General features: G+C 36.0%; 1 protein-coding gene across 1 annotated transcript in view; it reads left to right on the top strand.

Annotated features, from left to right (window-relative positions):
- LOC149174833 (uncharacterized) overlaps window positions 1–4,475 on the top strand; it is a 48,183-nt gene extending 43,708 nt beyond the window's left edge. Inside the window, exons 5-6 of the mRNA XM_089420982.1 lie at window positions 3,564–3,818; window positions 3,918–4,475. Of these exons, the coding sequence (XP_089277108.1) occupies window positions 3,564–3,818; window positions 3,918–4,475 (813 nt within the window). The remainder of the gene's footprint in view (window positions 1–3,563; window positions 3,819–3,917) is intronic.
- The last annotated feature ends 21,190 nt before the right edge of the window (window positions 4,476–25,665 follow it).

Genomic DNA, 25,665 nt, shown 5'->3' with positions numbered 1-25,665 from the left:
ATTATAGATTATTGGGAAGTAAAAGAGAAGGCTATATTGAAGAATAATGTTAATATTAAAAAGATTATTATTTTTAAAAATAAAGTGTGAGAAGATTAGAGGGAAAAAGGAAATTAAGATATTATAAGGAGGTGATCAATCTTATTCTTGAAAACTAGAATTATATTTCTATCTTGACTAGTTCTAAGAAGAAAATGAACATTGCTAAAATAAGAACTAAATCTAGTGAGCTTCATGGTGAAATTGAACGTTTATCTATAGTAGAGACACCTTGCAACTAAAGAGCTTGTCATCTTTGTGATACTAAGGAAGTTGAAGAAGAAAATCAGTGTCTTCGATTGGGTAGCTCTTACTCACATCTACTTTAATTCTCAAAATATTTTCCACCCTACCAACCTACTTGACTTACAATGGTGACCTAGGAACATTTCTCTCCTTTCTTTTTAATTATAAAACTAAAATGCTAAAGAATCTCAATTAATCCCTTACATTCATAAAATCTAATAGACCATATTCAACTTAATGGAAGTTAATCATAATTATCATCATCATCACTTTTTATTAAATTTAATTTGTTACTTTATAATAAAGTGTAATATTTTTTAATTAAATGTAACATTTAAATTTAAATAATATTTAATTAAGTTTATATTAATTAACTAAATTCTAATAATAATAATAATAATAATATTATTATTATTATTATTATTATTATTGATGATAAAGACAATTAATATATAAGTTAAATATATATATATATATATATATATATTTTTAAAAACCATGCAATATGATTCTTTACTAAGTAGATTCCCCCTCACTTGATCATGGAAACCGTTAATCTATAAATGGGAATTGTTACAATATCATGGGCCAACACCATGTCTTATCAATACCACATACCCACAAAAATCATAATACATTTAACACCACACTTGTTCATATGACATTTTTTCTCAATTAATGAATTTTATTAAAAGGTCAAAAAAATGCATAACTACTTTGAAAATAAATCTCAGCCTTTGATTTTTTGTATACTACTAAGAATATTCTATGGAGATAAAATCTCTACCATCAATGTAATAATTATTGACAATTAAATTAAAATTCTAGAAACTCTATTCTAAAATAGACATTATTATGAATACAAATATTTATTAGGTGGATGGTAGAGATTTGACATTCACAAAATATTCTAGAATATTCATAGTAGTATACACATTTCAAAGGTTGAGATTTATCACTAAAATAGTTATACTCTTTTAATTAAATTGATTAATTTAAAGAAATGTCATATGAGCAAATGTCATATAAATTGAACTATGGGTTTTTAGGCATGTGGTATTGATAAGCCATAGTATTGGTCCATCATATTGTATTAAAATATATTTGTAGATTAAGAATTTTCAAAGTAAAGTGGGTGTAAATCTCCATGGTTAAGAATATTGTTCCATATTTTTTAACTTTGTGTAACTTATATATTAATTATTTCTATAATTATTAATAATAATAATTTAAAATAAAATCATAATTTAATTAGTTTTTATAATGTTTTTTATTTTAGTTATATATAATAAAGTATGTAGTTTGATGCTTAATAATTATTTACATTTAGATATAATTTTTTTTTTAAATAATTCAATTATTTTTTTTTAGATAAGTATATATATATTTATAATTCAAATTATTACTTATTTTACGTTAAAAAACTTAAATATTAATAAACTGATAAATATAATTCATACTCAATCATTTTCAAAGTAATTTCTTAGTGGCAAATTAAATAGAGGTTCATGGAAAAACATTTTTGAAAGGACCTTTTTTTTGGGTGGAAATTGAAAATTAAAATACAGTCTGGAGCGAACGGGTTCAGGATCGAACATTTTTTACTATTAAATACCATACATATATACTGCGGACCAAAGTGTTGCATTTAAGGAAGGCCCTCTGGGTTTGGAACTTACGTTTTACCGAAAGTTTTCGAAATGCCAGTTTAAGTTTATTATAATTGGTTTTAATATTTATTATTTATTTTAAATAATTATAAATAATTAGTATATAAAACTCTGTTTTGGTAGTTCAATTGTGATTTTAATATAAAACTTAAATTTAATATTTATTTTAATAAACTAGATAAATGTGAAAGGTAGATAATAACTTTAACGGTTTAATAAAAAGATGGATTTGAAATTTAAAACTTATTTTTATTATTAGGAAATATTGGAAATTAGTGAATGGTTTTTTTTGTAATTTTTAATTTTTCATAAATATTTTTATGAATTATTTGATAGTTATGTATTTAATTTTTTATTTTTTTTAAATCAATGTGATATTAGTATTTATCAATTTTATTATAATACAGTCATATAAATTAAATAAATGATAAATAATAATAAAATATAAATTTATAATATACACTCATCATTTAATACATCTCACTTAAACAAACTTAAAATATTCATAAAAATTAATTAAATAATAATAATAATAATAATAATAATAATAAAATGAACTAATATATGAATTGAATATGTATACACTTAATAACATACTAATGATTATTTAAATTTTAGTTTAAAATAAACAAACTTGACCATGAGAGGTAGTCATAACTGACTAATTTCTCATGATTTTTGAATAGTTCACTTAGCACTCATTGCATGAGGGACAATACTTGCTAAGGTTTTGCAAATGGAGTAGCAAGCTAAGTGGGCTTGATTGTGGGGAAAACTCCACAGTTAAGCGCTCTTGAGCCAGAGGAGTTCTGGGATGGGTGACCTCCTGGGAAGCCCTAGTTTCAATCCCATTTCTTCACCCCTGTGAGCATCACCCGATGCAATGAGTGGTGCAAGCCCCGGAAGTGATGATTGATGCTATGTGATTCATTTCACTAGTTTCAATCCCATTTCTTCACCCCTGTGAGCATCACCTGATGCAATGAGTGCTAAGTGAACTATTCAAAAATCATGAGAAATTAGTCATCTCATGGAAATGGTCATACATGAATGACTTACTTAACTCAGTTGAATCCCAAAATGATATCTAATATAATGCACTGGGTATACCCCATACATAAACAAACTTATCCACATTCTATAATAACTCCTCCAAAAATTAATCACCAATATAAATATCGAGATTTGAATTATTTTATATATATATATATATATAAAAGAAAAAGTAAATAAAGAATACATAATTTGACTGCGCATAGTTCACACGTCCTAACACAATCGACCTCTTGGTTACCAGTCACTGGGATTCCCACTTTTGAGTGAGTAAGGTGACGTCAGACCAAGATATTTCAATTATATAAGTATTGATGGGTCGCGCAGTATGAGGTTCTTATTGATTAACAACATTCGCAGAATAGCAAGAATTTTTGTAGCAGCACCGCTAAGTCTATGCACGGTCTCCACTGTTCGACGACAATCAGAATCGTAACGAATATGAACTTTCCTGCAAGGGATTCTGCAGCCTCTCTCTTGACCTGCCAAACAATTAACCTACTCTACTTTATTATTCTTCTTCTGGCCTTCATCAATATTACTCTTCGTGGACAGATTTGCAACGCAGTGACAGAGACGCCCACAACTGTATGCGATAGCGGCAACTATACAGAAGACAGTACGTTTGAGCGCAATCTCAATACTCTCTTTGATAGTCTTGCTCAAGGGGCGAACCAAACTGGGTTTAACACCTCTGTTTCTGGCGGAGTATATGGTCTCTTCCAGTGCAGGGCAGACACAACAGTCGACCAATGCTACACTTGCTTGCAATTGGCAACGACTACCATCCGACAAAAATGTGGGAGAACCGTTGGCGCTCGTACTTGGCCTTTTTACTGCTTCTTACGTTATCAAAACTACAGTTTCGTCGGAATAATGCAGACAAATGTTGGGGCTAATTACGCTTAGCCATTTGGCGGGGACACGGGTGTCTTTATCCCGACTGACTTTCAAGCGTCTGCTCAGAATCTCTTAAACAAATTGTCACACGAAGCAGCAAATGACACGAAACGATCTGCTTACGGTACTGCCCTAGACTCGTTTTCTCAAACGATTTACGGTCTGGTCCAGTGCACCAGAGATCTAACCACAAACGACTGCAACACATGTCTAGCCTTCTCAATCAATAGCATATTCAAATCTAATCCGACTGCAGGAGTTCAGTATTGGAGCCGAAGCTGCATACTTCGCTATGAAATATATCCGTTCTATAATTCGAGTCTGCAGCTTCCAGCAGTCCCTCCAGGAGGGGCAGCTAATTATAGTCCACAGAACAAGTCTTCAGACAAAAGAACAAACATAATTTTAGGTGTTGTGGGTGCGTTGGTTCTCGGGTTAGTCATAGGCGCGTTCGCAACGGCGAGAAGACTGAAGTCTGCCACAGCTCAAGCGAATACCAAGGTATTACTGCCACATCATTCATTCTATGAACTCGTTCGGTATTGCATGTTATCTAGCAAATGCTAATCTAAACCCGCGGTTTGATTGAATGTTCAATGCATTTTTAGATTTATCAAACCTCAATGCATTTTTAGATTTATCAAACCTTTAGATACATAGGTGTGGATGGTTTTGTATAAAGATGTTTCCCTAAATAATATAGAATCAGGATTATTGCAAATGATTTTAAAATTTTCACTTTTACTTAGCTTTAGGGAGACAAAAGAAATGATTTTAAAATTTTCACTTTTACTTAGCTTTAGCGAGACAAAAGATCAAAAGGTTTAAGTTTATTGAAGTTTATAGGTTTTCAAAATCCATAATTATAAGTTATATTCAAAGTTCTCACAATCGGATCGAAGAATGATTATCCCTTGAAACTTTAATCAATCCGCTAATTATGAAAGAGAACAAAGGTATGTCTGCCACATATGATGTGTACGTAGGTGTTGAATATATATATTTTTAACCAAAACGAGTAGAGATTATATTAAAGTGAAGCTGCCGTCGAATCCGGCAGTGAATAATAGCATTAGAATTTTATAATTTCGAACCTTTAATGTTCAAGAATGGCCAAGTACAGCCTTCTGATCTGCAATTGATCGAAAGTGAGGCTTAGACAGTCTCACTTTTGAGCTGCATCTTTCAAAACTATGTTTAGAAATAATGAATTAAACAAAATCATATAAAATAAGATAAGATTTTAACATTCATTTGTATTATGATAAAGTTTGATAATTTTTTAAAGAGATTTACAAATATATATTTAGAACTTGTTTTTTTGTTGTGAATTGTCATATAGGAAAAAGTTAAATAAGTTATTTAGATATTGTTTTTCTTGATATAAGATGCCTACCACTAGATGTTTCTTTTTCATTAGATGTTATCATTATGTGCTAGGCAACGTGGCTACCATAATAAAGTTTGATAATTTTTTAAAGAGATTTACAAATATATATTTAGAACTTTTTTTTGTTGTGAGTTGTCAAATAGGAAAAGGTTAAATAAGTTATTTAAATATTGCTTTTCTTGATATAAGATGCCTACCATTAGATGATTCCTTCTCATTAGATGTTATCATTATGTGCTAGGCAACTGTTGAAAATGTAATTTCAACCGCACATCAGTTGACTCGTGGAGGAGCAGTTAATGCACCCAAAACCACTCATCAAAACCACCAGAGCATATCAGGCCGCCTTTGATCATAAATTAGTTTCTGTATAATCGAGCCCTATACAATTATACTCAGCCACATGGTCCTCTATATACGTCAGCAGATCTGACATTTCGGAGCCTAACGATCAGCACAAAAGGCCTCCCGAAATCCTCCACCGCCGTCGATTGCTCCATCGTTTTCCGCCGTCGATTGTTTCAACATGCACTCGAAGGTGCATTAATTAATCTTGCGTGGAGTAAACTCAAACAACTAACTCAAACAACTGACCGCCTGTTCCGTCTGAAAAGAACTAAATCGAATTTAATGCTGGTCGTAGATGTTAGGTGTAAGTTTTAATGTTTTAAAAAAATCAACGGGAGTAGTTTAGTTTTCATATACGGCATATATTTTTTTATTATTGTCTTGCATATACATCATATATATGTTATGCTTTTTGTTGGAAGGGTTGTAATGTTTCATGTTTTTTTTAAGCGTTGACCATTTTTGGTAATGAAGTGTAGAACACAGGTGCGGGTTAAAAAAAATATAACGAGCCAAATGAAAAATGTGCTCTGTATGGTTGATTATTAAAAAGAGGATATATGCACAGCAGTGTGGGGAGTATGAGTTTTTGGAGTTGCATAAGTAAATTTTTTTTTTACAGCAGTATGTGTAAAAATAGTTTTACATCAATAAATGTAAAAGGGGTTTTACAACAGTAAATGTAAATGGGTTTTTACACACTAGCAGTGTAAATTCTAAGGAGACAGAGTTTTATTTTGTTGGCTGAATGTTATTTTTGGTGAATCCCTCTCAGTAAAAGAGGATGAATATGTATCAGACATTATATTCATTATCATTTTATGGTGGTGTGATACTCTGTTCTCAAGAAATTTTTTTAAAGCTTCCTTGTGCAAAGGATCTTGTGGAGAGAAGGAAACAAAGCATTGCCTCTATGTGTTAAGTTTGTTTGTTTTTGGGATTTTACCAGAAAAATCCCCAACAGTGGTATCAGAGCAGGCTTAGGCTCTTTGAAGGTGTTCAAGAAGCTGAAGGGAGGAGTCTTTTGTTGCAGCAGTAAATCTTCTCCAGCAAAGTGAAGTCTCAGGCAAAAGGTTTAGGTATTCCTCAAAGTTTTCTTTTTGTTACTGCTGAAACAGTCAGTGTTTTAAAATACACAGTCAAGAAATTGAAGCATAGTTGAGGATGCAAGGAATGGCTAGCACCAGTACTAGCATGGGTACGTTTAACACCCAGTTCCCACAGTTTAATGGGAAGAACTATGACTACTGGTCAATAACCATGAGAGCTTTATTTATCTCTCAAGATTTATGGGAATTAGTTGAATATGGGTTTGAAGAACCAGCAGATGAAAATCAATTTAACAACTTAACTCAGGCAAAGAGAGATCTGCTGAAGAGAAATAGGAAGAAGGATGCAAAGGCCATTGTATTGTTGTATCAAGCAGTGGACCAGAGTGTGTTTCCAAGGATAGCAGCAGCTAAGACATCCAATGAAGCATGGCAAACCCTCAAAACAGCCTATCAAGGCATGGAGAAAGTAAAGACAGCAAAACTACAGTTGCTGAGGAGAGATTTTGAAAATCTGAGCATGAAGGAGTCAGACACCATTGACTCATTTTTCACACATGTAATTGGTCTGGTCACACAGATAAGGACTCATGGAGAAACCCTTGAAGAAAGGAGGACTGTGGAGAAACGGTTGAGGGTCCTACCCTCAAAGTTTGATGTGATTGTCACCACCATAGAAGAGACAAAAGATCTCTCAAACTTTTCAGTTGATGAGCTTCATGCATCACTGATAACACATGAGCAGAGGTTGAGTAGAAATGAAAACTCATCTCTAGAGCAAGCCTTCGAGACCCAGATGTGCTTTGGAAGAGGAAGAGGTCAAGGCAGAGGAAACAAGAGAGGAAGAGGTAGAAGCCAGAACAGAGGTGGAAGGAACAGCCCAGCAAATTCTCAAGGAAGAGGCATCAATCCAAATCAGAACCAAGGCCAAGGCAGCAGCCAACAAAGAGGACAACATCATGCTCAAGGACAAAGGTATGAAAAATCCAATGTCCAATGCTATTATTGTAAAAAATATGGGCATTATGCCAGTGAATGTAGGAAGAAGCAACATGATATGAGTAATAGACAAAATGCAAATGTCACTAGAGAAAACATCAGCGAAGATAATGTGTTGTTAGCTTGTAACATGGCTGAAACAAACAGTGAGGACATATGGTTTTTAGACTCAGGTTGCAGCAACCATATGACAGGAAACATAGCCCTCTTTTCTGCCCTGGATAAAAATGTGAAATCAGAAGTCACACTAGGAACTGATAGCAAAATTTCTGTTATGGGAAAAGGAGAGGTAAAAATATTTACAAAGCAAGGAGAAAAGAAAACCATAGCAGATGTCTACTATGTCCCTGGAATGAGATGTAACCTTTTGAGTATTGGACAGCTTGTTCAAAAGGGTTACAATGTTTTCTTTGTGAATGATGTGTGCACCATCATGGATATAGCACCCAACAAACGATGCATTGTTGAAGTGAAGATGACAAAGAACAGGATGTTCCCTCTTAGAATAAGGGCAGATTTGAAAAACAAAGGAGAAATTGCAACAGTCACCCAAGAGGCTTTCCAAAGCGTGCCAAAGGATGAAAATTGGTTGTGGCACTTGAGATTTGGACATCTCAATTTTGGAGGTCTAAACTTGTTAAGCAGAAAAGGAATGGTAAGAGGATTACCATTGATAGAGAAACCGGACAGCCTTTGTGAAGGCTGCATATTGGGAAAACAACATAGAGAAAGTTTTCCATCAGGGAAAAGCATAAGGGCAAAGGCACCCTTAGAGATCATCCACTCAGATTTATGTGGACCGATGCAAGCTCCATCATTAGCAGGCAGCCAATATTTCCTAACATTTATTGATGACTTTACAAGAAAAACTTGGGTATATTTTCTTAAAAACAAAAGTGAAGTGTTTGAAAAATTTCGAAATTTCAAAGCACTTGTGGAGAACCAAAGCGGGCTGCATATAAAAGTTTTGAGAACTGACAGAGGAGGTGAGTATATCTCCAAGGAATTACTACGGTTTTATAGAGAAAACGTAATTCATAAACAGTTTACAGCTAGGTACACCCCACAGCAAAATGGATTTGCTGAAAGGAAGAATAGGACCATCATAGATATGGCGAGGAGCATGCTGAAGGCAAAGCATTTGCCAAATGATTATTGGGCTGAAGCTGTAAATTGTGCAGTGTATATTTTGAACAGGTGTCCTACAAAAGCAGTGTTGAACAAAGTGCCGGAAGAAGCATGGAGTGGGAGAAAGCAAGGTGTCACCCACTTGAAAGTTTTTGGATGTGTGGCCTATGCACACATTCCAGATCAGCTAAGGAGGAAGTTGGACAGCAAAGGGGAGAAATGTCTTTTCATTGGATACAGTGAGGAATCCAAAGCCTACAGGTTGTATATCCCATCTACCAAGAAGTTTTTTGTCAGTAGAGACGTTCAGTTCATTGAAGAGAAAGCTTGGGATGGAAGCATAGAGAAAACAGTGAATGTTAAAAACTGTTTGTCTCATGATGAAGATGATGAGGAGGTGGCTGAAATGCATCCCCAAACAGCAGCGCCAACATAAGAACAGCAAGGGACACCATTGAGGATAAATGAAAGTGCTTCTCCAAGCACATCACAAGGAGGAATTTCAAGTGCATCTTCAAGAATTTGTACACCAAATGAACGAGGTAAGAAGTTTAGAAATCTAAGTGACATTTATGATGAAGGAATGAATTCCTTATTTTCCTTGTATTGTCATGTTGATGATCCTATTCATTTTGAAGATGCAATTAAAGATAAGAAATGGATAGAAGCTATGGATGAGGAGATGAATGCCATAGAGAAAAACAAAACATGGGATTTGGTTGAGCTACCAAAAGGCAAAGAAGTCATTGGAGTGAAATGGGTCTACAAGACCAAAAACAATGCTGAAGGCAAAATAGAAAGACACAAGGCAAGGCTGGTTGTCAAAGGGTACAAGCAGCAATATGGGAGAGATTATGAGGAGACTTTCGCCCCGGTTGCAAGAATGGAAACCGTGAGAGCAGTGCTGTCTATAGCAGCTCAAAACAAGTGGAAAGTTTACCAAATGGACGTGAAGTCAGCATTCCTAAATGGAGTGTTAATGGAAGAGGTTTATGTTGAACAACCTCTAGGCTATGAGAAGAAAGGTGAAGAGCACAAAGTGTGCAAATTGAAGAAAGCTCTTTATGGGCTGAAGCAAGCGCCAAGAGCATGGTACAACAGGATAGATTCCTATCTATTGGATAATGAATTTGACAAGTGTGAAGGAGAACCCACCGTCTACATCAAAGAAAAAGATGGTAAAATTTTAATTGTTGTCTTATATGTTGATGATGTTATTTTCACAGGTAATGATGATCAGCTCATTAAGAATTTTAAATCAGTCATGAAAGAGGAATTTGAAATAACTGACATGGGTTTCTTGAGATACTTCTTAGGCATAGAAGTAGATCAAAATGAAAAAGGAATTTTTATCTCACAAGCTAGATATGTAAATCAAGTGTTGGGCAGATTTAACATGCAAGAATGCAAAGCAGCGATCACTCCCACAGTAATGGGATTAAAACTCAGCAGAGAGGACAGCAGCAAGGATTTTGATCCTAGTTTGTACAAGAGTATTGTTGGCAGCCTTATGTATTTAACAGCTACTAGGCCTGACATTATGTTTGCTGTTAGTTTAACTTCCAGATTCATGGAGAGGCCAAAGGAGGCACATTGGCAGGCAGCAAAAAGAATTTTAAGGTATGTCAAAGGTACCAAAATGTTTGGCATATTATATAGTGTCTTAGAAAGTTCAGATTTAATTGGATACACTGATAGTGATTGGGCTGGAAGTGTAGATGATCGGAAAAGCACTTCCGGTTATGTTTTTCATATGGGTTCAGGAGCCATTTCATGGGCCTCCAAGAAGCAGTCCATTGTAGCATTGTCTATAGCAGAGGCTGAATATGTGGCAGCTACAGCAGCAGCATGTCAAGTAGTTTGGATGAGAAGAATGTTGAGGAGCTTAGGCCAAGAGCAGGCAAAAGCAACAGTGATTTTTTGTGACAATAGCTCAGCTATTGCATTGTCAAAGAATTCAGTGTTTCATAAGAGAACGAAACACATTGATACAAGGTTTCACTACATCAGAGAATTGGTGAACAATGGAGAAATTATCCTAGAACATTGCAGGACTCAAGAACAGGTAGCAGACATCTTGACAAAGCCATTGGATCAGAAAAGCTTTGAATTTTTGAGGAAGTGTCTGGGTATGACCGAATGCCCAGCAGTTGAAATTAAAGGGGAGTGTTGAAAATGTAATTTCAACCGCACATCAGTTGACCCGTGGAGCAGCAGTTAATGCACCCAAAACCGCTCAGCAAAACCACCAGAGCATATCGGACCGCCTTTGATCATAAAGTAGTTTCTGTATAATCGAGCCCGATACAATTATACTCAGCCACGTGGTCCTCTATATACGTCAGCAGATCTGACATTTCGGAGCCTAACGATCAGCACAAAAGGCCTCCCGAAATCCTCCACCGCTGTCCGATTTGCTCCATCATTTTCCGTCGTCGATTGTTTCAACATGCACTCGAAGGTGCATTAATTAATCTTGCGTGGAGTAAACTCAAACAGCTGACCGACTGTTACGTTTGAAAAGAACTAAATCGAATTTAATGCTGGTCGTAGATGTTAGGTGTAAGTTTTAATGTTTTAAAAAAATCAACGGGAGTAGTTTAGTTTTCATATACGGCATATATTTTTTTATTATTGTCTTGCATATACATCATATATATGTTATGCTTTTTGTTGGAAGGGTTGTAATGTTTCATGTTTTTTTTAAGCGTTGACCATTTTTGGTAATGAAGTGTAGAACACAAGCGTGGGTTAAAAAAAATATAACGAGCCAAATGAAAAATGTGCTCTGTATGGTTGATTATTAAAAAGAGGATATATGCACAGCAGTGCGGGGAGTATGAGTTTTTGGAGTTGCATAAGTAATTTTTTTTTTTTACAGCAGTATGTGTAAAAATAGTTTTACATCAGTAAATGTAAAAGGGGTTTTACAACAGTAAATGTAAATGGGTTTTTACACACCAGCAGTGTAAATTCTAAGGAGACAGAGTTTTATTTTGTTGGCTGAATGTTATTTTTGGTGAATCCCTCTCAGTAAAAGAGGATGAATATGTATCAGACATTATATTTTAATGAATAGAAATCATTTTATGGTGGTGTGATACTCTGTTCTCAAGAAATTTTTTTAAAGCTTCCCTGTGCAAAGGATCTTGTGGAGAGAAGGAAACAGAGCATTGCCTCTGTGTGTTTAGTTTGTTTGTTTTTGGGATTTTACTAGAAAAATCCCCAACAGCAACTTGGCTACTAGGCTTAGTCGTGGGTGTTTAAGTGTGAAGCCATGGCTTAAATATTTTTAGATGTTGTTGGAGTTGAGGTGATGTGATGTTGATTGTTGATGAAGTAGGTGGAGCTTACATAGCTTGGGGTGGCAGGGCACATTTCTAAATGAACCCTAACTCTAGATGTTACTATGCTAACACTGATGAATGTAAAGCGGGTGCCTACTAAATTGGGGTGGGAAGGCAACACTTCAAAGGGATGATCGTGATATAAAAACTCATGGATTTTGGGTGGGGTATGGAGACACTATAAATGTGTTGCAGACTTTGCAACATAAGTGGTCATGGATTTTGTAGATGTTGGGATGACGCAAAGAAACTAAGACATCATAACTAAAGAATGTGTGAAGAAAAATATAAATATTAACAAAAGAAGTGAATGTAAAATGGCTAGAAAACAAGAAGATATAGCGGCTGGAAAATAGGGAGCATGCTAATAGCAAAAATTTAAAGCATAAAAAAAACATTTAGATTAGGCCTTAAGGAGTAACTTGCTCTGATACCAATTGATCTTAGGTGAGGCTTAGAGAGCCTCACCTCTCACCTGGATCTTCCTAAAACTCTGGTCAAAATTAATGAATCAAACACAATCACTCAAAATAAGATAAAACTCTAACATTCACTTGTATTATTATAGGGTTTGATAACCTTTTAAAAAGATTTACAAATACTTACCAAAGAAAAAAAAACTAAATATTACTTTTCTTGATATAAATTATAGATGTTTCCTTAATGTTATATTATCAGCCAGGCAACCTGGCTACCCACTTTCTCAAAGTACTATCCTTGGCACTGTAGATTCTAATAAACTGATTTAATTAAAAATTTAAATTTGCAAACCATAAACCTGGATAGTAGATCAACTAGTTCCGGACTTGCTTATCTCTCAGTTTTCTCGGTTTCTGTAAGCCTGTTGGCATGATGAACTGAGACTTTCTCTGTTGATGCGTCTCTTGCTTCTTCCCGTCAGTTTTGTTGGATTCTATAGGCTTCATGCATCCTACCAGCTAAGATTGAACCCCGATCTTCCTCAACTCAAACACTGGCGTTTAGCTATTGTCCAGGATACGACCATAACCCTAATCTCCAGTGTCTCGACTCAAACTCTGGTGTTTAGCTATTGTCCAGGATACCACCATAACCCTAATCTCTAGCGTCGGCGCCCGTGAGGGGTGGAAAAGAATAGATATTGCATATTGTTGACAACTAACGCATGAGAATTTAAATCAAGGGCTTTGATGAACCTTGAGTGGAATATCCTGTGTGAATTATATTACACCCAGCCGGATATCCCTGAGCTCGCGCTTATATTCTTTTGATTCCCAGATATTTAGAGAATCTGCAATCGACATAAAAATGCTCGTCAGATATGGATGTGTTTAATCATATTAAACATAAACTAACCATGAAATTTTCATGTAACCAAAAGGAGCATTAAATTAACCATGAAATAACTCCTAGAATTCTTATGAACCATTTCCGAGCCATCCATTCATGCCAAAAAATATAACGTATTGTGTTTGCAAATAGGTGAACATGAGGATGTAGAATACAAACTCCAAGCAAACTAGATTATTTCGGACAAGTAGAAGATTACAATTTTACATGGAATCGTAGACAAGCAAGGTTTAATACTAGTTATAGAAGGGGTCGAGAAAACTAAAGTTTTCCACAAAGTTTTTCAAAGAATAACCATACTGGAAACAGTCAAGAGGACCTCTATATATATTACTTCGTAACAACAATAAATTTCTCTGGTAGGTTGGCTAATAATCAATTTTTAAGAAAATGCAAAAGTAAAATATGCACTACAAATTCCCCAAAATCTGGCACCATACTACAATTTCACCCCAAAATGCACTAACAGAGTGGCAATTTCGCTGATTTTCTGCGAAATTGTCAAACACTTTAAATGTCCACTAACGCCTGAATTCCGAAAATCATGGCTACATGGGGGGCCATGTGCCTGAGGCTAAGGCCAACGGCCTAGCCCCGCCCACTGGGCCCCTGCAGTATTATCCGCCAATGGATGTATGTATTGGTGTGACAAGGGGTAGCCCCATATGGGCTGGCCATACCCCCAAATAGTGCATCATTACAATTCAAATAAAATCTGAAAACATAATTGTTAAGAAAAAATGTGCATGGTGTAATGACGAAGGCGTTAGAATTTCTGTGTGAGGTCGCGAGTTCGACCGTTACTGCCTCTGCCTAGACTTTGAAAAACAATTTTGGTGTCCCCCAGGCTACCACGTGGTGGCCTTTGGCTGGGTCACGTGTCAGCCCGTGGTTGGCCACCATTCTGACCAATAAAAATCGCAAAATTTTGTTGAGTAACAAACTTACACTTGTCATAATACCATTTTCCGGAGGAGCCGGTTAACCAAGTCAAAATGCCACATAAACCTACACAATCAGCACCATGTCAATAGTGCAAACTGCTAACTGGGCTGTCAAATTTTGCAAAAATTCGCCTATTTGGGTAAGCGAACAGAACATGTTTCTGGGAGCATACGGACTCCGTTTCGCATGAAACGAGTTCCGTCGGATTTAGGATGACGAGAAATATGCAGTCATACAAGTTCTGCACCGATCCGAAAACTTTGAATTTTGAGCTATTTTTTTAGCACCTAATCATGGGAAAATGTGAAGCGGGTTAGAGACATCGGGACAAATTAATTGAGTTGGCGTGAGCTCAAGAGGATTTTCAGGAAGAAGTACTTGTTAAAAAAGTAATACGATACTAAGGCCAAAGAATTCTATGAGCTAAAGATGGGGTCAATGACGGATGAAGAGTACATGATCGAGTTTCTGGAGCTATTGAGGTATGTACCATATCTTACAGATGAGAAGGCTAAATTTAAGAAATTTGTCAGTGGTTTTCCATTAGCATTTAGAGATCCAATTGAGTATGATGAGCTTCGATCACTTGACGATGTTATTGGGAAACCGAAGCATTGCTATGAAAAGTCAAAGCATAAGAATGTATCTCAGCAAGGATAGAAGGGAAAAGGTAAAGGTAAAGGTAAATGGGTGCCTAAGAGAACAAGGCCTCAGAATGCAGGGGAGAAAAAAAATGTGGCACACCGAAATAATTTTAATGCAGCTAGAAAGGGACATGGGCCACAGTAGCAACAACATAGAGATGATGGTACTGGTCTATTGGAGTGTTGTACATGTGGTGAGGAACACCTTAGGAGATATTTTTCACAAAATCATGATAGTAGGCCTAAGATATATAGTGCATAGAAGGCGTAGACCGTTGGGGATGTGGGGTAGATTATTCTTCCTAATTATGCAGACATGGACAATTTACAGGAAGAGCACCAGGCATCTATCATTGACATGGATGGTACGCTTTGTGATCAAGTTCTTTCTATTTTGATTGACCTTGGTGATGAGCCTCAGTATTGCAACAAGAATGTTGCAACTCCCAAGGCTACCAACTTTAATTATCAAGCCGGGGTTCGTACAAACTTAAGAGGTATTGACACTATATGTGCAACATACAATGTTTCATTCCTTCATTGTCCTGATGTAATGGAGTGAATGTAATGAAATCAAATCCTAAACTAATTTCAAAAATGGAAATGCTCAAAATGGAAACCTTAACCTATTACAGGAAAGAAAATACAAGGAAAGAAAACCTATTATAATTGCATAAAGCAAATATCATGAACTAAATATCAATCATTACATTTCAAAGAGTTCAGATCCATTGACAAAGTTCATTGGATGTGGCAATCAAGAAAATCATCATTGTATTATCCATTTCATAAATCTGTCCATTAACCCAAATTGTTGAGATGTTTTGCAGGGGTAAAAGGCAAGTCCTAAGTGGTCTTTAGTCTTCCCTAATCATTGATTTAGAGCCTAGGAGTGATGATTCAACCCTAAGGGGCAAAAATTGAGCTTTTGGAGAAACTATGGGCAAGTATATACATGCTGGAAGAGTGCTACAGGAAGTTACAGGTGTTGCTACAGGAACTTACAGATTTTCTACAAGAAGATATAATTCATTGAGTAACAAAGAAAATAAAATCCAAATTTTATGGGACATTTTTTTATTTATTTAATATGATGTATTAGGTCTCCATTCCAAGTGGAATCACTCAAAAATAGCTCTATTAAGACATGATAAAAAAATTGCAAAAACTTATTAGTCTAAAATCTAGGAATTCGAGAACTAGTGAGCTAGTTAATCTATCAAATGCATAACCTAATCAAATGAAAATGAAATGGGGTAAATTTTGTCATTAACCTAAATGTTTTTATTATCTAATTCAATTGGAATAAACTCAATTGAATCTCATTAGCATGTTCTAAAAAATAGCGTAAAATTTAGAAATTTAGAAATTTCATTTGGGAATAAGCAAACTAATCCAAGTAGCTCAATAATTACTATGACCTTCCAATGTTGTTACAAGGATGAAATCATGCTTTTGATCTTGTAAAATAACTTAATTCAACCATTTAAACCAATCCTACAACAAGAAATCATCAATACTAAATGAAAAAATAGAAAAAAACAAGAACAAGAGATGGATGTGAATAAGAAGTGAAAAGAAGGAAAGTAAATTATATAAAAGGGCTCTAAGGCTCCTAGGATGGCCAAGTCCAAGGAAACTCAGAGTATTATGAAGGAGACCAAGATTTAGAAGTTGAACATGGCATTAATCTTGATTATTTCCATCAACACAATTACATCCCTACAAGAAATGAATGTGGAACTGCAAAAATACGACTTCTATCAACAAGAAGACTAAGAAAAAACCACCCCTAGAGGAAAATTCGACTTGGTACTTATACAAAATTATTAGGAAGCCTTCCCCATAAAAGGAGGAAGCTTTCCCCTCCAAAATCCCTCAAATAGTGGATCTAGTTCCCAACACTAGGGAATTAGCATTAAATGACAAGGAACAAATTCCCAGATTTTCTCAATCACTGGAGCTCCAAAATTTGTGCATGATTTCATAATATATTGTTGATTTATTATTCAATATTGATCCTCCTAAAGTAGGGAGCAAGTCCCTAAATTATATCCTCCTCCAAATCTTCATAATCTTCCCAATATTTTCACAATATTAGACAAAAATAAATAATATTAGGCACAAATATGTAATTATCCATAAACCTTCCTAATGAACATATTAAAGTTAAAAATACATTATATAATTAAAAAGAGAGAGATTTAATGTGTTGAAGGATAGTTAGGTGGACCGTATTTTATGTCTAATTTGGATGCCCATTGTTGGGATCGGGTCCCCTGGGTCAGTTTTGGGGTTAAAAACCCAAGTTCTGATGTAATTGTTGTAAATGATGTAGAGTCTCCACGATTTTTGAATGTGGAGGGGGTAGATGGCTAGGAGGAAAAGGGGTTTTAGCCCTTTGTTATGTAAAAGTTGAGTCGGTTTTGAGACCTACAAAAGTCTATAAATAGGTGTGTCTTAGGGAGTCTAAGGCATAATAGCATGATGGATATTGAATGAAGTCTTGGAAGTCTTAGGGCAGAGAAGTGGGTCATATAGGAAAGAAAGGCTCTACAGTTGAGCGCGCAAAGGCCTAGGTAGAGTCTGCAGCTTAGTGTGTGGACCCCTGTAGCTGAGTGCGCAGGGTAGTTTCAAGTCTGTAAACCTGAACTAAGGATCAATAAAGAATATTATTGAAGAAATTCATGTGTTTATTTGTTATCTCTGCTTATTTATGCTAGTGATATATCGTGTGGATGAATAATTTATTTATGAAATATTGGTATAATAAAGCATGACACTGTGGAATAAGTCTTAATAATTGTACGCAATGCATGTTAAATACTTTTGTGAATATTGTGATAAGTTTTGTTTGTTTATTAAATGCTTAAGTAGATCTGCATGAGCTTTGATCTAGAAGACTTTGATACTTTCGTGAAGACTCTGATAAGTTTTGTTATGTTTATTAAATGCTTAAGTAGATTTGCGTGAGCTTTGATGCATGTTAAATACTTTGTGAGGGATATGATAGAAGACAAAAAGGTGTTTCCGGTAAAGGTGGACATTTTGAACAATACTTTGATGCATTGACAAAATCTACGAGCTCTGAGAAGTTCTCTTGGTGTAGAGAAACAATGGGCATTGCAGGGCTGGATAAACGACTAGGCTCTCTTGTGGGCCCCCTATGGAAAGAAAACAACAAGTGGGAGAATATTGGGTTGTGTTATATTCTTTCGACAACTAGCCCACATAGTTAACCAAGGGGTTAGAAGGGGGGCGGACCTACCTATGGTTTTGTGCATGATTTTTCGCACATGGTTTTGGACGCGATGGTTTTTGGTCCATGGTGTTGGATGCTTCGGCATGTATAAATATGTATTTTAACATTGAAAGGAACATAATGAAAAATCAAGCTGGTAGTCTCGGTTTTGGGATCCAGGGGAAAATATTTTTGTATATGTGTTTTATGTGTTATGCTCTCTCATTTTTTATTTTCTGTGTTTTAGAATTCTTACGTTGGTAATTTCTGTACGGGGTTGAAACCTACACTATTTTATGAAGATATCAACAAGATTTATTTTAATTGTTATGCAGGAATAACAAGGGAATCCCAGGTGCACATCTCTCGAATTAGTATACTAAAGCTCCTTCAAGAAAGCTTAGCAATGCTATAAACCTTTCACAAGTGAAGATGATACCATTCAAAGGTCGCAATTGCTGGAAATTTTACTAAGCAAAAAATGCCTAAGGTCGTGACATAAAGCCTTGTTAATTTTCTTTGGCACATTACAAATGTATTATATGTAAATATCAAATGATAAAGGTAGTTTAAGAGTCATGCATAATCTCAAAAGTTTTAAGAGTCGAATGGGCGATGAGAGGATTTGAAAAGACACAAGAGAGGTAAAGGTCACCCACCAACTTACATAAAGGACCCTCATGCCTCATTTGTAAACGGATTTCGACACTTGAATTCTTTAGCATAGTTGTAGCATTCTAGACATTGAACACATTTGCTATGGGTAGTTGATAGGACAAGTGATTGTGAGGCTAGGGTCTATGTTTTGAAGATGATATGAACTGCTCTCATCCCACTATTAGGTTTTGAGAGGCTTACAGTACATGTGCTTGGACTCATCAACAGTATTAATGAGAAGCTTTCACTTATTGCATTGATTCTCATGCATGTTAATGGCACCAATAATGGATATTCAATGCTCTTCTTGTTTATGCATATGCGTTTACATATTGGGTGTCTATTTATGAACAAATTCGTTGCATGTAGCTTATGTTTCTTCTATGAATATTTGTTCTTCATTCAATGTTATTGATAGTAATTGACAGAAAAATAATTTACAATTGGTTTCTAGCACTTTCTTACTTGTGTATGTCTTAGTTAGTGTCAGCTATCTGATTCTTAGTTAGATCGCTATATTTATATCCGGTTATGTCAAATTTTATATCTAGACTAGATCATATCTTAGTTTACAAGCTTAAGAGTACGGAACGTTTAGATATTACGAATATTGAATATCGATAAATTTTAGGTTTATTTTTTTAATTGAACAAATTTGGGATTTTTTCCTTTTACTAAAAAAATGGATTGGTCATTAGGTTAATAGTGTTGTGAGTGCTAAAATTAGAACTAATCATCAATTCCATCGTGAGGAGAAAGTCAAACGTGAAATAAGGAAAAATTTCAAGGGAATAAATTAATCATTGAGACCATGGCATCGACATCTCCAACTAGACCATCTAAGTTTCTCCAAGAAATGACAAATATGTTGTAGGATGAGGTAATTGTCACAAATATTTAGAAGGCATAGAGACTAGCTATTCAAGATTGTGAGTGGTTGTTTCCCTTGATAGCATAGAGTCCCTCTTAGGTTTCAATGGGAGGGGTTATTCTCTGGTAGAGGGGATGCAATCAAATATCCCTTTCACAAATCATAAACTTGAATAAGCATTTGATCAATTTTCTAGATACATTGACTATATGAAAGACCATGCATTTCACTATGTTATATTTAAGCTTTATTTCCATATTTGCAAGAGTCATTTGGATATGGCAAAAGACGAGAAAGAATTTTGGATGAATACTAGCCAAAAGTTTTGGTTACTAGAAAGTAGAAGAAGGTCGTTATTCTCATTCTTGGAGTATTATTAGCTTGAATACTCCACCACTAGAGTTGTGAGGTAAGGATAAATATATGGGATTACATGGGGATGTGCAATAGTCTCAGTTGAGGTGAGATGATAAGCCCTAGTTTTGGCATCCATTTTGCACAAATTTTGAAACTCTTCCATATGCCATTTGCTCGCCTTTTTCAATACTTTACACCTCTTTTTCCTAAAATGTTATTTTGGTAGAAGGTACCTATTATTTTATGATTTATCACTATTTGTTAGTTGTTAGGTGATAATTTGAATAATTTATGAACTTACCATAGATTGATAGCATGTCATGGATAAGTTCTAGAGATCTTGTAGCTACACTATGCTTGGAATGCATGAGGTTACAAGATCATGTGGTAGAATTATTGATGGGTTGCACGAAACATAAAATAATTTTGCAATAAAATGTGGGTTGGACATAGAAATCCAAGAACAAATTTCTATCCCACTTCTTAACAAACCATAGCTACCTCACGATAAAAATGATTTTTTATAATCACCATGACTCCAACTTGTAAGTTTTAACCTTATATAATTAATCGATATAAACAAATTCTTAATAAATAAAAAACTACATTGGAAAACAAAAATTTACACACAAATTTTATATTGGAAACTCAAACACAAGAAAACCAATAAGTTTACTCTTTCATTATGTTTTATATATAGTATTACAATGCAATCTATATCCCATAGCATACATGAATTTCCAATCGAGCCATAGTTCCATAATCAAAACTACGAAATTGCCATGTGTCATAAAATTTATTTTAGCAATATTGTGGGTTGAAAATTGACAAAATGGATGAAAAATATCAGCCAAAAAACCCCCGAGTCCACCCTTTATTCATGGTGGATGTAAGTCATGCAAAGAATATAACGCATACCCAACACATGGAACTGTGGAACTAGAATCAAAAGACAAAGGATTAAGCACATGCTAAATAATCACAACAAAGGCTTACTAATGATAATGACATTGGTAATTTGTTCTAATACTATAAAGGCCTTGCATATAGACAAGAAACGTGCATGAATCAATGTAATATTGTATAATAATAGAGTCATGGGATAACATATTGTTTCTAGGAAAACTAGTGTCTATTTAGAGCTGCTAGTCCCACTAAGACGGGTAGCTATCTTAGAAACAAACAATTCAAAGTAACTTGTGTTTTCCTTTATGAGAGATAGATGAGAGAGAAGCAGATAGCACCAACCTTAGTCTTTCGCTTGGCTCCTTGCTTATTTCCTTTCTCCCTTGATAGAGATTTTGCCTCTCCTTTCTCACTTGTCCCACTTCAAAGAACACCTGTAGAGTCAAAGCAACAAAAAACTATCAAAGCATAGATATCTATAACCATAAACAATGTAGAATCAGATGTACATTAACCATACAAATGCATACACAAATACAAGATTCAGAAATATACAAGTATATGGAGGAAAACACAAAAAGATTTATTGATAGAAGTAGTAGAAGAGAGGATTACAACCCAACTGTCTGATCCAGCTAGATCACCCAACAATACAATGCTTCACAGAGAAAAAACAACACTTCCTTACAAAATACAAAATTCCAGCCTCTGGATCTCTAGGATGAGGGATCCATATATAGATATTTGCAAGGTGGTGAGTCAGATTCTAGGATTTTGATTAGTGTCATTTCAGTGATAGTCCTTGGTTCCACTTGGAGATTTCATGATCTCTTACTCATCCCTAGGCAAATTCAGAGAGGCAAGTGTCATATGAGCAGTTTCTAGAAGATTCTCTGGGTTTCCACCTAGAAAACTGCCTCTGCCATTTTTCTGCTCTCGCTCATCACACCGTACAGAAGGTCTTTTCAGTATGCATCACACCCTTTGTGTGTAACAGGTGAGATGCATTGCACCCTCAGCATGGAGCAACTTGTATGGTTCAGTTTTGACCAGTTCTGAGCAGTTTTTCAGGGAGAACTTCTGGGAAATGATGTAATCAGTTGACCTTGATCCTTTAGGGTATGAAACAACACTTTTAGGGGTTTAGAAGCCCTTGGTTTATGGTCATATGTGATTGGGGTTGCAGTGCCCAAATATATCTATAACAGTTGCCCCCTGAAGCATGAGGTCGTAAATCTTCTCATGTCGGGTGAAATGATTTATCATGAGGATCCAAGGTTTTTCGAACTGGAAAGTGACTTGTAATAAGATACAATACAATACCTTATCTTCATAATATTTTCATGATCTAGCTGAGCTAGACATTCCCATGCTCAGCTTTATAAATTCATTTCATGTACATAGGACAGACAACCGTCTGTGAGGCAGACTGATGATTCTGGTAGAGCCATCATCCCTTAGCTTGGATGATTATCTGTGCAGCTATGGAGTACATTTGATTTCTTTATTTTCCTAAATATATCACAACCCAGATGGATGAAACTAGATCTGGGGTCTTGAAACTCGTTCAATCTTTGCTCGAAGTACAAATTGATGCATGTGAAAAGATATTCTGGTGTCGAACATGGAAAGACATCGCCTGATTACCAGCCAATGATGAAAGTTGTTAAGAGGCGCAAGAGGAATCACTGATAATGATAATTACCCTCAAGGTATTGCAGTACAATTCACGTGGTGTGAATACATGAGTCGATGTCGAACACCACGCAAAATATTTCGGTCGAAGACCATTGATGTAAACCTGTCGCCGGAAGTGAGAAACTTGCCATTGAGGCATGCAAGCTTCAAAGTACTGAAAGGGTTGTTCCTAAGTCAACTTCTTGGATAATGAGCTGATGTCGACAAGAAGTGACCCATCGTAGGAGGGCCTTAATGAATCCCACATCTACGACACGAAATGGAGCAAATGATTTTGTGGAGGTGAAAACGATCTGATGATACAAGGTTCAGGGTGGTGGTCATGAAAAATGGAGCGTGAAGGTATTGCAGTGGATGAGGCGTTAGCTGGGTTGGTGAATTCTCTGAGAAACTTTTCTTGAACATATCAGCAACACTGAAATGGATTGGTAGCGTTAACCCAAAAATGGATGGTACGGAGGACCAACGGTGATATGACCGGTGAACGGAATAACCCAACCCGACTCAATCATGGTGATGGAGTGAAAGTGTCATGTTCAAGAGTGACCTACTACCAATGAAGTTCTTCAAGTTTTCTTCCCTTTTTCCCCAGTCATTGCTGACCAGTACCTCTTTATTTTTGTCAAGCTTGAGGAGGATAACATATGCTTGTTCTATAATTTTCCCTTCAGGCAAACCTGTCGTTATGTTTTAGCGAGCCTAATGACAATGAAACTCGCTCTTGTCTGTATGGACAAGTTTGTTGCTATTTTTTTAAAGAGTTTAACGACAAAGATAACTCAATCCTTTTTAGTTTTAGAGAGTCTGAAAAGAGACGGACATGAAACTCCAGTAGTCCTTTTTCGTAGTATAATCGCTTAAGTCTGAAAAGGTATAAAATAATACGAAAGGGATGACTTTTCCAATCACTTCAGTGAGCCGAAAAAGAAAAGCGCTCGATCTTTTTGTGTAATGATCCCTCAGGTCCAAAAAGACTAAAATATAGAGGAGGGATGACACTTCCAATCACTTTAACGAGTTGGAGAGGCCAATTTCTCGGTAATATTTTCATATTTTACGAGTCTAAAAAGAGATTAAAAGAGACTCGTTTTTTAGGAACGAGTGATGTTTTTCGATATTAACTGGTTCCAGGTAATTTTGGAACTTTTCAATCACGGCAGTGTAAAGAAGGTGGCTAACAGAATCACTCGTCGCAACTGTTCCTCAAAAGGGTAAACAATCAAGTGGAGGCATATGATCAGCTAAAAATTGGAGGTGATGGTAAGAACACGACCAAGGCTCAAAATCTTATAGCAATGCAATCATAAAGGTTATTTACCGAGGGTGGATTCATTTTTTAATGAGCTTGAATCTTTAGAAACTATGCTCAGTGCTAGGTTTATTTTTTAACGAGCTCAAACTTTGCGGAAACATTGCTCATTCCAGTCACCTTTTTAGGATGTCTCTCGTTGGTAGGTTCATTTTTTAATGAGCTTGTCCCATGTGAAACTTTGCTTAGGAGCCTTTTGTATGCAAGTTAGGAACGACCAACTACTGTCCTAAGGGTTAATGAACTATTGAGGTTAGGTAGGATAGTTTCATACAAAACATTTCCTTTGCTTTGCCAGTGCCGTTAGCCCCTGCAAAGGTGAATGGTGGATCAGACCAATCACCTAACTTAAGCAGTTGAATTTAGTAAAAACTACGGGGTTAGAGTTACGCTGGTCGCTTTTCACATGCGTAAAAAAGGTTGCATGCCCCTAGGTATAAAGAAAAGTAGAGTTTCCAGGTTACCATATGGAAGTTCTTGCATTAAAGCAAGGTTGTTTAGTCCATGTTGCAGACAAAACACTTCCTTGGCTCTGTCCATCGAAATAGACAAAGGTGAAAGGTGTGGATCCACTTCCAATCACATAACCTTCGATGAGGAAATCTTTTTCCAGACTGATCCCATATCCTAAATAGATGGGTGTGTCAAACTGGTCATATATCCTACGAGGAAACCTATCTTTTACCTAGGTTCTCCTGCCGAAGTAGACCAAGGTGCATGCCCCCTAGGTTCGTCACATTCACCGAATCACTGGTGGTCATCAGGTGGACGGACTGGAGGTTGATGAGACATTCCTTGTGCAAAGAGACCATTTAGGGATGGAATTTGACTAGTAGCCATGTTTGAACTAGGGAACGAAAGTTGGTCAACAAGTTGCACCATCCTGCCTTCATACGGGAAACACATCACTTGAAAGAGTGAGGAAACAATAGCTCCCATGTTGTAAATGTAGTCACGCCCAAGGACGAGATTGTAATCTAGTGGCCCTTGGACTACCATGATGTTCAAATGAACGGTTTTCCTTCTCAAAGTTATAGGCAAATTTGGAAGGATCCCTAACGGTCGACTGGTTCCTTTATTGAAGCCTGACAAATTTCAAATCTCAGGTAGAAGCAATGACAAACCAAGTGCTTTCTAAGCAGTTGAGGAAAGGCTACTCACGGAAGCCCCTTCATCTACGATAATACCATCCATGATCATTCTGTAAGCTTGTACTATGATTCGGAATGGTACATTAGACGGTAGGTGGGATCCCGCTAGTAGATTTCAATCAAAGGAAACGACTAGATTGATCGGAGGAGGGACCACATAAACGGCTGGATGAATCTCTTGAATTGAGGAACTTCCCTCTTGTGGTAGAGGAACGGGTAGATTGCCCCCATGTTCGTCGGACTCTGTGTTAACAAAAAGAATTTGAATGGTGTCATTCTCATTCTCTTTGGAGACTGTATCATCTGAAGGTGGACCTTCTGAAGACAAGACTGGGTCAACTGCCATCTCGACCTGTTGAATTTGGTCTAGTGTGGACTCAGAGGGTTT

Source organism: Pinus tabuliformis, chromosome 4_1 (assembly GCF_031772625.1).
Source record: "Pinus tabuliformis cultivar Carrire ecotype Pingquan chromosome 4_1, CPIR1, whole genome shotgun sequence".
NCBI lineage: Eukaryota > Viridiplantae > Streptophyta > Pinopsida > Pinales > Pinaceae > Pinus > Pinus tabuliformis.
The sequence above is the reverse complement of the archived record's forward strand: the minus strand, read 5'-3'. Positions and strand labels throughout refer to the sequence as shown.